Source organism: Sporothrix brasiliensis (genome assembly GCF_000820605.1).
Source record: "Sporothrix brasiliensis 5110 chromosome Unknown Cont19, whole genome shotgun sequence".
Taxonomy (NCBI): Eukaryota; Fungi; Ascomycota; class Sordariomycetes; order Ophiostomatales; family Ophiostomataceae; genus Sporothrix; species Sporothrix brasiliensis.
In genome coordinates, this window is record NW_024467138.1 from 442,950 (window position 1) to 457,283 (window position 14,334).

Below are 14,334 nucleotides of genomic sequence, written 5' to 3' on the forward strand. Positions count from 1 at the left end.
CGTGCATCCTGGTGGCCGCGTAAGAGCGACCATGGCAATATACAAATGGCACGGGGTGTTCCTTATGTGTGTAAGTCTAGTGTATGCCTTTCAAAGAATATCAGTACGTGTAAACAAGGATACAATATGCGCCACCTTGGGGCGGGTTCAATCCTCAAGCACACAGATGAGACAACCCCATTGCCAATTTCGACCAACGCTCATGTTGCTTACCGGAGCTTACGCTGTGCTCACAAGCATCCTTCTCGTCTGTCGGGATGGCCGGTCCTCTTAGGAAAGGATGCTCGGCAGAGAGTCCAGAATGGCCGCCGAGATGGGATTGTTTTGAAATTCAACATGCCCTCGTAAAATGGCCGAGCATAAGCTTCCGGAGGGGAATGCTTATTGGAAAGTGCTCCGCCGCAAGCCAAGTGGTGGTTCGCCACCCTACGGATGTGGTGTAAATGAACTCTGTAAATGATCCACGAAAACCTGGTCCACATGGTCAATACAATATACCCACTGGCGCACCTCGCCTGCCCATTGTCCGTGTTCTACAGCGCAGCCGAGTCTGTACTTGTGCGGCGCCTACCGGCTATTATGGCCACCCCGAATTCCTATCGGCATCCACAGTTTGGCTTGCGCCGAGCCTCTAATTGTTTTGTTTCTATTTTGAGCACTCTGTTGGTTCGTACAGCGTTGACAGAGAAAATGAGGAAATACAGGAGAGCATACGATGAACTGCCGACACAAAGTAGTGCAACGGCCGTATCCGTGGGTCCTGCAAGCCCTTCCTTAAACATGTTTGATTACTAGGGTTTGTTTTATTTCTCGCTCGGTGAATTCAATAATTAGAAGTCGTGGGCATCATGCAATTGAGAGAGCTACGGGGAAATGCTCCTCACATCCTGCATGTTGTCCGAACGAGTGCGCCTGAATATTCCGAGAGTCAGTGTTAGTCACAGGTAGGTTACATTACAAGACTGTATTATTTGGATATTTATTCGTTGTGAATATTTGAGAACAGCGCAGTAAATGATGCAGAATTGTGTATTTTCTGACTTAATAAGCGTTTTATTTCCAATACTCTTATTTATTTCCTTTTTGTTTAATACAAAATGGTGCCGCCATTATTCGAACTTGTTTTGAAATTGAAACGTAGGATGAAAACCCGAAATAAGGAACATTTATGCGATTTTTTTTGTGAAATAAAATTAAGTAATAAAGGGAAAAACATCGAAGCAGGAAACGGCTGGGATGGTGTCAGATTCCCAGTTGTTTTGATCTAAACCTCATGATGTTTTTCAAACTTGAGCCTCCACTAAAAGGAGCTTGTACGGCACACAAAGGTTCAACATTGCTCCCTTCCATCGCGGCTACTGAAGGCGTGTTCCTGGGACCTGGAACCATCATCGTCTTCAAACTTCATTTTAGCTTGCAAAGGAGGGGAAACCCAACAACGTTGTCCCCGCCACCGTCCGTTGTTAACGGAGTTTACGTCGACATACGGCCGCCCGCTAATTGACGCAACTGAACCAAACAATGGGGCGAAGCTACTGAAGGCACGTCATCCTCCGCTGAACGGAGAGAGTTTCAAGTCATTCCCAGGACTATTTAACGCCTCTCTGCTCGCCGTTGTGTCGTTTTGGAATTCTCTCCTCGCCATTCGCAAATAGGGCAAAGAATTGAACCCGCAGTTCGACACTACGCCGAGACACAGACCAAGAGCGTTTCAAACGTCACGCAAGCACCTACCTGCCTTCTCCCCCATGGCGAAAGCACGCATCATCCTGGGTCTGATGACCTTTGGCCCCGACGCAGACAAGGGCGCCCGTGTTACCGATATCGAGGACTTCAAGAAGGCGCTCGATGTCTTCCAGGGCTACGGCTACGACGAGGTCGACACGGCCCGCATCTACGTCGGCGGCCTGCAGGAGGGCTACACGCGCCAGGCCGGCTGGAAGGAGCGCGGCCTGTCGCTGGCCACCAAGGTCTACCCCGTCACCCCGGGCATCCACAAGCCTGCTACGCTTACCGAGTACTTTGAGACGAGTCTGAAGGAGCTGGGTTCGGACAGTGTCGATGTAAGCAAAGGGCATCGCGACCGGGGTTGTGATGCGTTTCACGAGGACCTGCATGCTGACATCCTTCCAGATCTTCTACCTCCATGCTGCTGACCGCAGTGTTCCGTTTGCCGAGACCCTCGAGGCCGTCGACAAGCTGCACAAGGCAGGCAAGTTCAAGCGCCTGGGCCTGAGCAACTTCACTGCCTTTGAGGTCGCCGAGATCGCCCTCACGGCCAAGTACAACGGCTGGGTGCGTCCTTCGGTCTACCAGGGCATGTACAACGTCATCCTGCGCAGCATCGAAGCCGAGCTGATCCCCGCCTGCCGCCGCTACGGCCTCGACCTTGTCGTCTACAACCCCATTGCCGGCGGTCTGCTGTCCGGCAAGGTGGCCAGCACCGACGCAAAGGACATCCCCACCGAGGGCCGGTACTCGGACAAGTTCCTCAATGGCGCCGCACGTGCGCGCTACTGGCGCAACGGCACCTTTGCGGCTGTGGACGCCATGCGCGAGACGGCGGCCAAGCACGGCATCTCCATGATTGAGATTGCGCTGCGCTGGCTGGTGCACCACAGCGCCCTCGATGTGTACGGCAAGCAGTTCCACGACGGCATCATCATTGGTGCGTCGAGCCTCGCGCACCTCGAGTCGAACCTCAAGGACCTGGCCAAGGACCCGCTGCCCCAGGAGATCCTGGACGAGGTGGACGACGCGTGGCGGCTGGCCAAGGTGGACACGTCGCCGTACTGGCACCTGGATCTCAAGTACACGTACGACACGCAGGAGGAGCTCTTTGGTGAAGGCAAGAAGTAGAGGTCGTCCAGATACGTTGGCAATGTCGGGTCACAGTCCGCAATGTCGAAAGGTAATGAAAAACAAGAACCGTACTATTGATTGTTTGTCGGTGCTTCGTCCTAATCTAAGCACGCCTGAAACGCCAGTAGAATGTCAATGCAAAGACAGGTGAAAAACAGTGACAATGGAAGCAAAACACAAATACACAAGACAAGCCCCCCCAGAGTACATAGTACACCACGCACACACGCTTAGACGCCCATGGCCTTCTTGGCGGCCGCCTTCTGCTTCTTCAGCTTCTCTTTGCTCGCAGCAATCTGCTTGTCCAGGCCGCTGTCGTTGCTCTCCGGCACCGCCTTGGCCTTCTTGGCCGGGCGGCTGGCCTCCTTGGGCGCTGCATCCGTCGCTTTGCCCTTCTTGGAAGCCGTCTTCGCCTCGGCCGCCGCCTCGGTCGCCGCCTCGGCGTCCGCGGCACCGTCCGCCACGGCCTTGCGCTTCTTGCCCACGTTGGCCTTCTCCTTCTTTGCCGCCTGCCGCTCCTCGTACGCCTTGAGCTGCGCCGAGCCCGTCTTGAGCACGTCCTTGCTGCCCTCGAGCCACAGCTCGTCCGTCTGCCAGATCGGCACCGCCATCGTGCGCGGGCCCTTTATGAAAATCGACTTGACGTTGCTCCACCGCTGCGGCACGTACTTGCCCACCACCTCGCGCGCCACCGTCTCGATGTTGGCCGCCACGTGCGCCGCCGGCCACCCGGCCAGCCCCACCTTGACCGACGTGCTCTCCGACGCCGCCAGGTGCACCACGGCCGCGCCCGTCGCCTTTTGGATCTCGGCTGCAATCTGTGCCGGCGTGCGCGCGCCCGCTTTGGCCGCCGCCACCGCCGCCGCCTGGTCCTCGGCCTGCAGCGCCGCGTCGCCCTCGACCGTCGCCGCGGCCGCCTTCTTGGGCTTCTTGGGCGCCTTGACGCGCTTGCCGTCGGCGCCGCGCGGGCGGCGCTTGGCCAGCACCACGGGCACGGGGCGCTTCGCCGTGGTCTTGTAAAAGGTCTTGCCGAGGACCTTGGGCAGCCGGTTGATGATGCGGTCGTCGCCCAAGAAGAGGTCGTGCTCGGCAAACAGCTTGCGCTGCGCCTCGTACGACTTGAACTTCTTGCCCAGGTGGTTGACGTCAATCACGCGCGTGATGCGCTTGCGCAGGGCGGCCGGGAAGGCCGCGTCGGCCACAATGTCCTTGTAGGCGCGCTGCGGGTCGGCCGTGATGAGGCAGATGGTGGCGTCGTCGTCGCTGTTGAGCGCATGGGGCACGGTGATGGTATGGGGCTGCAGCCGGTTGGTGTCGATGATGTGGCGCTTGGTGCTGATGGTGAGCCAGATGGGCGTCTCGCCGGCGCCCGCGGCCGCGCCGTCCTCCTCGCCGTCGTCCGCAAGCAGGTTACGCTTGCCCGTCTGGGCGACCTCGTCGGCGGCGGACGTCTTAATGTACGCCAGGAGCGCCTTGGTAGCCGCCAGCGCCTATTGGTTTCGGAGGTCAGTATTGTCACATTGTCACAATCGTCTCTTGAACCCCACGACCTGCTGTTTGTTCCTGTGGTCTTCTTCTTTTCGTCGGTCTCCTCGAGCCGTCGTTCGTACCTGGGCAGAGTCGACCTGGGACGCCGGGAGCGTGTCCGCTCTTGTGACTGCTTTTGATTCGGACATGTTTGCGAGAAGCGAGTGTGGTGTCTGTTGCTCAATGCACCCGTCTATCGTCGCTGTTCGTCAGAAAATTTGAGACGGGCGAGAGTTTGGATACAAACGTCAAGAAGCTCTGCGTTTTCCTTACTTTTTTTAAAGTGGGGCCCGCAGAAAAGCAAGCAGAAGAAAAACCTGCCATTCGTTTTTCTGCCAGGCGGTGTGGGAACTTTTTCTGCCTGTAAATACTGCCGGAAAGCGGTGACCTCTAGGCCCCTGAGCAGCCTCGTCTAGGTGGGTCGTCCAGCTCACTCACAGCGGCCATTGACCGAAGCGGAAGAAGGCGGTCTCGGTGCCTTCGAGATGGCGCTCCACGCGACCGTTTAGTTCCGCAATACGTGATCCTCTGAGACACGACGGAGCCAGGCTGCCAGGAATGGAAGTTAAATTGAAAGCACCCCCTTCTTTTTATACAAAGTATTTCGTACAGTTCCCCCTTTCGCTCTCAAAGATCACCACTACAGGCCATTGCGTGCTTCTGGAAGACCAAAGACGGCTGCAGCGATATCGGCTAAAGTGATGTTGCACACATGTACATACGCGATGTATCTTACTGTTTACTTACGCGTGCCACCATCGTGCCTTCCCATGCTTGACAATGAATCTGTAGCCAAAAAGAAAGAGCGCGGGATGCACTTTCCTTTCTATTCTTATTCTCTACAGGAAAAATGACACAAACCACCAAGTAGTAGTTATAGACCTGCAGATTGACGTGCAATGTCTTACCTTGCACTCGAGGGACAAGATATTTTAATATAGGTGAACAGCTCGAGACCGCCCTCTGCTACCGATCGGCCACCAAAGTGACATGACGGCGAAAGACGGGCCATTCAGAACGCGACAGGGCAGCGTGCATCGGGTCAGGGCGGCTAAAAGGGGCTTTTCGGCGTGCTCTCCAAGAGAATCAGATGGCCACGGGCAGGTGGGGTCGAGACGCGCTCCGCTCCTGCTTCAAACAGCCATGCGCGCTTTCGTTGGCTTAACGCAGTGTATATTTGGCAAGAACATAAATTGTAAACCATGGGAAAGAGCAAAGAAGCCTTGCCAGTTATAATAAGTCAAAAGAGACAGACATATCCTTGCTGCAAAGCAACAGAAAGGCGAGGAGCAAAGAGTGTTCACCCACACTGTGATACACGCGACGCAGTGAACAGTATGTTTACCCGCTTACACGCTTTCCTGACGAGATGGGGACGTCTGTCTGGACAGGACCAGGACAGCTGTGTTTCAGCGGTACGCGGTGCGCTGGGGCATTCTCGTGTAAACGACATGGAGCGCTAAGCGTTAGTGGATAGACGCCTAAAGCGACGCGTCCGATGCCCTGTAAAACACCGCAACCCCGCCCTGAAATTCCAAACGCCACAGCCCTGCTACTGCCCATGCGCCTTCCGCACTGGAGACGCCGCGCCAAAACGCCAACGCGCTTTCCTCATCGGGCTGTAACGAGCACCTTTGCGCGTTGTTCCCACTCCACAGGGAAATAACGACTGACCGCGTCTCAAATAGCGAAACCTCCCTTCTCATATTTTCTCAGTCCTCCTTCCGCACCCAAGAATCGACCTGGCCGACCATTCTGGCCCTTCTTTGGACGACCGTTTCTATTTTCTGTCTTTGGCATTCGAGAACAAAGCATCTTGCCTCTCACGATCTCTCCCGCCTCTCACTTCAACCACCAGTCTCCGGCAGCAACTCCCAGTCTCAACTCAACTTACACGCAACAGACGCGGTGCAGTTCCGAACGCACAACCACGAACATTCCACGACAACAAAAAATCCCCACCAAAACCCTCCGTAAACGCGACCACATTTCGACATATTAATTTTTTCTTCGTGGCCAACCTAAGACTTCTCTCTCTGCTCCACTGGCTCTCTGCACATCTTCTCTTCCTCTTTCCAGTCTGTCCCTTCCTTTGATATCATCCTGCTGTTTGCCTCCTCGTCCTGCCTCTCCCACCTGGTCATGCCACGGCCGATTCGGTGACCTCGCATCATATCTGCCGTGACCTTGCCTCGCTTCCTTCCCCCCCAATGGACTCTCCTCTTGGGAGCAAGGCCCCAGAGCCTGCTCTCCCCCAGGTCGCCGGCGTCAAGCGTCCGGCGCCTTCTCTGCTGCCCGCCTTTGAACCTCTCTCCTCATCACCAGGCCTGCCGCGTCTGATCAAGAAGGCCCGTAACAACGCGTCCGGTCTGAACGCGCAAAATGCGTTTGCAAAGTATCCCACGCCTGTGCCAACGTCCAGCACGGGCATCATGTCCTCTTCTCCACCAGCACGCGTCGTCGGCGGCCGTCCCACCCTGCAACGGACCTTGTCAGCAGCCTCGGAACGCACGCCCCTGTGTGCCGTCCCATCCATTGAGCTCAACGAGAACGGCGAGACACTTCTCATGGGCCGCTCCAGCAACTCGTCACACTACCAGCTGTCCGCCAACCGCCTGATCAGCCGCGTCCATGCCAAGGCACGATTCATTCCCTCCATGGGCCCGCTCGAGCCAAACAAGGTAGAGATTGTGTGCTGCGGGTGGAACGGTCTGAAGCTGCACTGCCAGGGCCGGACATGGGACCTCAGCAAGGGCGACACGTTTACCAGTGAGACCGAGAGCGCCGAGCTCATGATGGATGTGCAGGACGCGCGTGTCCGCATCCAGTGGCCCAAGAAGAACGGTGCCGACGCACTGGCGAACCTGTCCGACTCCTCCTGGGACTCGCCGCGGTCGGCGCGCGTCGCCAGTCGACATAGCAACAGCAACCGGGGCGGTGCAACATCGGGTGATGCCCCTGGTGGCTCTGCCTTGCAGTCCAGCCCGCTCCGCCGTGCTGCACGGATTGCTTCGCCCGAAAGCCCGACGCCGGCCGGCGTCCCTGTCTCTGGCGCCAGCCTGCAGGCCCTGCTGTCTCAGCACATGGGCAGCGACGACGAAGATGACGACAGCGGCGCGGCCATCCAAATTTACGAGGATGCTAGCGGCGACGAGCCGGACCTGCCCAAGCAGGATGCACGGGCGGGCGCGAGCTTTGCGACCGAGCTGGCGGACAGCTTCTCGAGTGACTTGAGTGATATCCACACGGACGACGACGCCAACGACAGCAGCCAAAACGACGACGTTGACGATCCTGACGAGGAGAACGATCCAATTGTGCACTCGTTTGGTCCCTTTGGTGCCAACCTCTCCGACCGCCTCGCCTCGTTCTCGACAAACAGCCCCAAAGTCGGCCGCCGGCCGCTGAGCCGCATCCCCTCCGCCGACGGCTCCATCACATCGTTTGACTCTGGTGAAGTCGCGGCCGCGGACGACTCGATCCACGCCAAGAACGCCGCACCCTCCTCCTCCCAGCGGCCGACGACGCCGACCGCATCTGGCATCCCGCTCGCGGATCCCAACCGCTCCGCAGAAGGCGTCGGTCTCGGTATCTCGGTCGAGCCCAAGAGCCCGAACCCTACCCAGGACGAGGCTTCGGCTGCGGTCGAGATCAGCAAGAACGTCGACGTCGAGACGGTCCGGAATCACTTGATCAACCAGCTCGCCTTTTCGCGCCTGTCGTCGAGTCCCTTGTCGACCATTATGAACAACCTGCCGGCCGAGGAGCGGCGCGACCTAACGATCGATGCGCTCCGGTTCATCATTGAGGGCACGCCGTGTGTCGGTGTGATCAAGCGGCAGGGAAAGGACGCCGCCGGCAAGGCGCTGGAGAGCGAGTACTACTACGTCTCCGACATGGACGATGACATGTCGCGGCGGTCGGTTGTCGACAACCTGCGGAAACCGAGCCTGCGGAATTGCCGGAAGCAGCACAAGGTACGTTTTGGCGGTGGAAGTGTGAGAAGGTGTTTGGGGGATGAAGTTGCGTGACGGTTGTTGATGTGAGGTTGAAAATGTGGGGTCAATGTGGCGGTTCTGACTAACACGGTTTTCTCCCTACAGCAATATTACTGGAAGCGCCCACGGACGCCATAGTCGGAACATGTTTTCGACAAGAAACGATAACAACGACAAAATCACAAACCTGCTTTTTCTTCTCAAGGTACATTCTTTTGTTTCTCTAATACCGACTCTGTTGTGAAAACTATACCCTTTGTTTTGCACCTTTGTCGCCGTGGGAGAACTGCTTCTGTTTGCTTCATGTTGCATAGCCTGAGGCGTCTTTGTGTTTGCATTTTAGTTATTCATTCTGTCTTTCTCTCTTCGGCGGCCATTTCGTGTCACGTTCTGTCGTAACGTATATGTATATTCTATATTTTTCACACTTTGTCGGCCTTGACATGCATAGGCAGGCTGGGACAGGATGAGCAGGAGAGGCTGTACTCTAGAATGGGATATTGGACGACAATGGAACAGGGTCCATTGTGATGAATGCCTTCAAATAAACAATATTGACAGAATGTCTCCGCTCTGAGATGTCTTTGTGAGATGTCGAAGCACCTTTTTCGTTCAAGCCCTTAACTATTCTGAAGTCGGGTAATTGCACAGACGAATTTATATTTGGCCTGATAAACATGGTTCATACCATCTCGTTTTCTTTTGGTGTCTGTAGTATAGTTCTTGGGGTATCGATTTATAATTTCGAATATGCATATTTATTTTAATATTATCAGTATTAAACGCTTATTGAGAACAAAACTCTTTTTAAATCCACAGCATGATGCGAAGTCAGTTCCTTCTGAATCCAAAATAGCGATAAAATAAAAAATAATAATAGACTTCTTGTAAACATTCATCATACTGCAAAATTCTTTCCGTAAAATTCTTTCCAAATAAGCGCTGCATCCCCTGCTTACACTCATACTCCCCGAGAACCAGCAAGAGGCTATTCCATGGCCTGACAACATAGACGTCTTACACCCCCTTTGTTTGGCGCAGATCCCCATCTGTCACCAACGGAGACGAGCAAGGCCACGAGCTGGGAGAGAAGACACCTCGGACGCCTGCAACCCAGCAGGCGGCTGGTCTGGCGTGGGCTCTGTCGAAGACCGCCATTCCGCAATCCATGGTTGTGCGGCTAGCACGCTTCCTACGAGCGATGAAAGCAATGTTGAATAATCCGTGCTCGCTGGTGCCTGCATCGGCCTGTACACTGGTTGCAGTGATACAATGTTGTTCTTCTTGCGCTCTACTTACTTCAAACGGTTTGGCATTACAAAGCAAAATACAGCCGATTACTTTTACAGTCGTAACTACACAAGACTTCCTGCCATTGTGAACTGCTTTTGCGCAAATATGGGGCCGCTGTTGCTCAAGTTCGACGGAGCTATCTCCTACGGACTACGAATTACTTGTGTGAGTTTCGACTTCGCGGCAAGGTAAACGTACACTGTGCAACACGTAGCTCCACCGGAAGCGAGTGGAAGGAAAAGGAGAAGCGGCTGCTGCTAGGTCGGTGGAGAGCAGAGAGCCACGTTTTGTTGCGTAGCGCGAGCGCTGGGTGAAGACTTGGCTAAAAGAGAGTGATGTGCGACTCCATTTACTTCTCACAACTCAAAACATCTCCACATCCATTTCAGCTTCGGTTTCGGTAGGATATTGCTGTAAGGCTTGGTTGACGATATCCACCCACCAGCTTGGCGTAGTGCGGCCGCCAAAGAGAGCTTTTCTATATTCCCACCACTCGGGCCAAAAGCCCGCCATCTCCCAGTCGATAATGCCGGTGACATCGCCTGTTCTGGGATCGACAAAGATATGTTCCCATGACAAATCTGCATGGGCAAACACGATCGTGTGGTTGTCAGGAAACTGGGTGCGATACTTGTCTGCCAGCTGCGGATTGGGGCATTTTCGGATTGGGGCAACAAGGAAATCGTGAAATTCAGCTGTGGTTTTAAAGGGACCACAAGGAAACAAGCTGTTCAGCCTATGGTCGTATGCGGTGCCGCCAGCGCAGGACCCAATCCACCCAGGCTCAGGCGGACGGATCGAATGTAGCTGCTCAATATATGACTTGAGCTGGTGAATGGTTTGCGTACGGATGTTGTCGCTCATTGCCGGCCATGCCTGGTCGAGTTGGATCCCGTGTAATCGCTCCATACGGAACCAGGCCTCCTTGTTGTCCGCGTCGAAATGGTATTCGAGCACGCGTGGCACGGGGATGGACGTATGGCCACGTACATACGCCATTGCCTCGATCTCTCTTCGAAGTCTGGATGCTACGCCGCTCTTCTTGACCGTCTTTTGGCTCTCATGCGCAACTCGAATGAAGTGCGATTTGCCACTTGATGCCTCGTCGTTTCTGGCCATTGTCAGGATATCAGGGAGGTAGTGGTAGGGATCCGGCGAGTTGGTTGAATGAAGATGCACACTCTTGACTAGGGGAGAAATCACTGCTCGAGACAAGCTGAAGGGCGAAACCCCTTAACTGGCTGCGTCTACAGTGTTAATACACAGTAAAGAATTAGCTACCGTACAGTACCGTAATGCGTTTCAAGTCAGCATGTAGAGAAGTTCACTGAATTGGGAGCCGTCCCAGAACGAGGACCCATCAGCTCGCGTTAGTAGGGCCCTAGAGATGTCCATAGCGAACGACACGCATATGTGGAAACGAGGAAATGGGGGCGGATGCTCTCCGCGAGAGCGCATCGGATGCACATTCTCGTCACAAGCTGCAAACCAAAACGACGCCAACGCTCCAAGTCGTCTTGCAGAACAATGTGTGCTCGGGCATGTCTTTGTCGTTACCTGGACGGACAGTGTTCGAAAGCAGTGTGGACGCTGCAGAGACGCATACTGTCCTGCCAATCTCGAGGAAGATCACAAGGGCCGAGCGGACCTGAGCTTGTAGAGCCGTCGGCAGCCAGCCAGCCGAACGGTGAGAGTGCCGCCTGCCGCCTGCTACCACACCAGCAGCACGACAAACACTATGCGCGCATCGTGCACGCTGCCGCATCTCGATATACGTTTCCGTACAATGACGTCACCCCGACAGGCGGGCCGGACCAATCTGGTGCAGCCGCAAGCAGCAGCCCTGGGCGCCTTACTGTCTACATTGGTGGGCTGTGTCACGTGTGATCCATAAGGATCCACACGTGACTTGTCCCCCTCCCAACGGATATGCCATCCGTTAGGGAAAAGGGGGGAAGATATCATAGATTAGTCGATCCGAAGGATCTTAAATAGATTGAAAACAATCAAGTTATTTTTAATCATTATTCTATGACAATGGTAGTAACTCCGTTGCGATAGCCTTAACTAGTAAGAAATTTTCTTTACACTAACGTTTACACGTACTATTATATAACCTATAAAAACAACTCCTTAAAAGAAATTTAAATAACTTTCGTTACCTTTATACGGGAGGTTTATAAAACTTTCTCCTTTCGTTCGGAGGAAGTCTTATTTCTCGAATCCTTACTCTTTATTTATCCTTTAACTTTTAATTATAATTAAATTACTCGAACCTTCTCTTTAATAATAACTATCCGTTATTAACGAAGAGTTAAAGACCCGGATTTAATACTACTACCACCTTTTTAAACACCTTTACTTTTAATCGACCTCGTTATTTCCACACCCTCCTTTATTATCACTTTATCGTCTTACTTTTAATAATCTATCGTCACCCTTTTTCGTAGACTCGTTTTAGTCACTTTAGTAGTGTAAATTATTTTTAATCCGGATTAAGTACCGTTTCTTTCGACTATAAGTACTATTCCTTTACCTTTTTTATCGGTAATTATCCGTTATAAATCTATATAAATAAACCCTTATACCGTCCTTAAAGTACTACGGTTTATCGACTTTAATATTATAACTCTTTAATTAGTTATCCCCGGTTTATCCGGATAATATACTTTTAATACGGGCCCGGTCTTTATTCGAACCGTTAATAAATAAGTTACTAATATTATTAATCCGACTAGTAATAACATTCCCGTTATCCTTCGTAATATATCTACCGTAAAATATATTTAACTTTAAAAGTATATATTTTCGGTAATTAATATAACACCACCCGTTAATCTATTAAACGGCCGTTATTTAAAAAACGATAATATTTATCTACTTAAATCTTTTAAGAATACCCGTTATCGATCGTCGTTACTACACGATAACCCCTAGTATTTTAAACCTAAACGGATCGGTTTTTTTAATTTATCCCGTAACGATCTTAACTAAACCGGTTTTATTATCGATAGTAAAACATTTGTTTATACGAATATTTTTAACTTTACTAATAAACTTTAATATATAACTTTACGTTACTTAAAAGTATCCGTGTTAAACACTTAAAGATAATACTTTATTAGTTCCGTATAATAATGGTTTGGTTGTATCCTTACGGACACTAAACGTATCTTTTTAAAGAATCTATCTTTTAACGAAATCTATATCGTATTTTAAGACAGATTTAAAGTTGACGTAGTTACGGTTAACTACTTCCTTCGTTCCGTCCGTTTCTCGGTTAACGATATAATCCGTAGTCGTAATTTACTTGTCTTCCTTAACTCCGTTATAATAAACGTTAAAGTTTACGGTATATTTAACTTTAACGTTATAATTTACGTTTACGGAGTTATAAACAACCACTTTTAGTCGGTAGTTCTTAAACTAACCGAACTTACTACCGTAGATTAATATATATTAATCTTACGTAAAAGAACGTCCGTTATTTAAACTATCGTTTAACGACTTAATTACGAACGTACTTACCGTACTCGTAATTAAAACAGGATAACTCGTAGTATATACCGTCCCTAAAAATATAACGACGCTACTAAACCCTTTAATAAAACCTATAACCGTACGGATAATAAATAATACTTTTATAAAAACTACGACCGTACCGATAATAATTCACCTTTCGATAAAAACCGTAAAAAGGCCGTTAATAATTAACGTAAAAACACCTTTTAAAAGGACAAATATAAACCTATTAAAGACTATAGTAATCCTCCCGTTAAAGTATTTAATATTAATAATATCTTTAACGAGTTAAACTATAACGACGACGAGGACGACAAGTCTTCCGTCACCACACTTTAACAAGAATAACTCGACGAAGAAGCCGATATAATTATACTAACCGTACTACCCTTAACCGTTATATCCGTAACCTATCGTTAATACTTACGAGTATTTAATAACCGTAATAAACTTCACCAACACCTCCGTAATAACCACAACCAGCCATCGTAAACGGTAAAAAACTAACACCTAGTAAACGATAATTTTTAAACGCGGATTTTTAAACCGTGAATTTTGGTACAAATCCCTCACCGGTTCTAAATAGTTATAATAACACGGATATTCTACGAAATCCCTTTACAGTAACACTATATACCTACTTTAAAATTTAAAAAAAATGGAAAAAACCAATAATCATTTATTCGAACGTATCCACGTTTACGGATAAAAAATAAGAATATAACTATTCTTACTTAATCTATTTTATACACTCCTCTCCGGACACGGTAGGCGTGCCTATTATTAAAGACACCGGTTGTTCTTAATCTCTCGTTAACTTAGTTTAAGTGACGGACAACTACCTACGTTTACTTATCCACTATATTAAATAACCGTTACGGGTTAAAGGGATTAGTAATACTCGTTACTTTACACACGATTACGTTATCCTTCCCTTTTTATTACGAGACTACGATACTTATAATAACTAACCAGTATTCACGTCTTTTAACCGTCGTGTTTTTCTAGTTTAAACGTTAACACTTAAACTACTTATCGGTAATAATATTATAGTACCCGAATAGTTTTATATTAATTACTACGATATACGTATTATTATACATTTATATTATACTATTATAAACTTTACTAT

General features: G+C 50.5%; 4 protein-coding genes across 4 annotated transcripts; 2 read left to right on the top strand and 2 right to left on the bottom strand.

Moving 5' to 3' along the window:
• Positions 1–1,748: 1,748 nt before the first annotated feature.
• On the top strand, positions 1,749–2,859 carry SPBR_00771 (aflatoxin B1 aldehyde reductase; the record flags this gene model as incomplete). Its single annotated transcript, XM_040759090.1, has 2 exons — positions 1,749–2,063; positions 2,134–2,859. The coding sequence occupies 2 exons, from the start codon at positions 1,749–1,751 to the stop codon at positions 2,857–2,859; spliced, it is 1,041 nt and encodes a 346-aa protein (XP_040617933.1).
• A 233-nt stretch (positions 2,860–3,092) lies between these two features.
• On the bottom strand, positions 3,093–4,538 carry SPBR_09036 (ribosome biogenesis protein UTP30; the record flags this gene model as incomplete). The annotated part of the gene is made up of 2 exons (XM_040767162.1): positions 3,093–4,352; positions 4,473–4,538. The coding sequence occupies 2 exons, from the start codon at positions 4,536–4,538 to the stop codon at positions 3,093–3,095; spliced, it is 1,326 nt and encodes a 441-aa protein (XP_040617934.1).
• A 2,061-nt stretch (positions 4,539–6,599) lies between these two features.
• SPBR_00371 (transcription factor) lies at positions 6,600–8,525 on the top strand (the record flags this gene model as incomplete). Its single annotated transcript, XM_040758690.1, has 2 exons — positions 6,600–8,366; positions 8,493–8,525. The coding sequence occupies 2 exons, from the start codon at positions 6,600–6,602 to the stop codon at positions 8,523–8,525; spliced, it is 1,800 nt and encodes a 599-aa protein (XP_040617935.1).
• A 1,518-nt stretch (positions 8,526–10,043) lies between these two features.
• Positions 10,044–10,799, bottom strand: SPBR_09053 (uncharacterized protein; the record flags this gene model as incomplete). Its single annotated transcript, XM_040767179.1, has 1 exon — positions 10,044–10,799. The coding sequence occupies one exon, from the start codon at positions 10,797–10,799 to the stop codon at positions 10,044–10,046; it is 756 nt and encodes a 251-aa protein (XP_040617936.1).
• Positions 10,800–14,334: the final 3,535 nt, after the last annotated feature.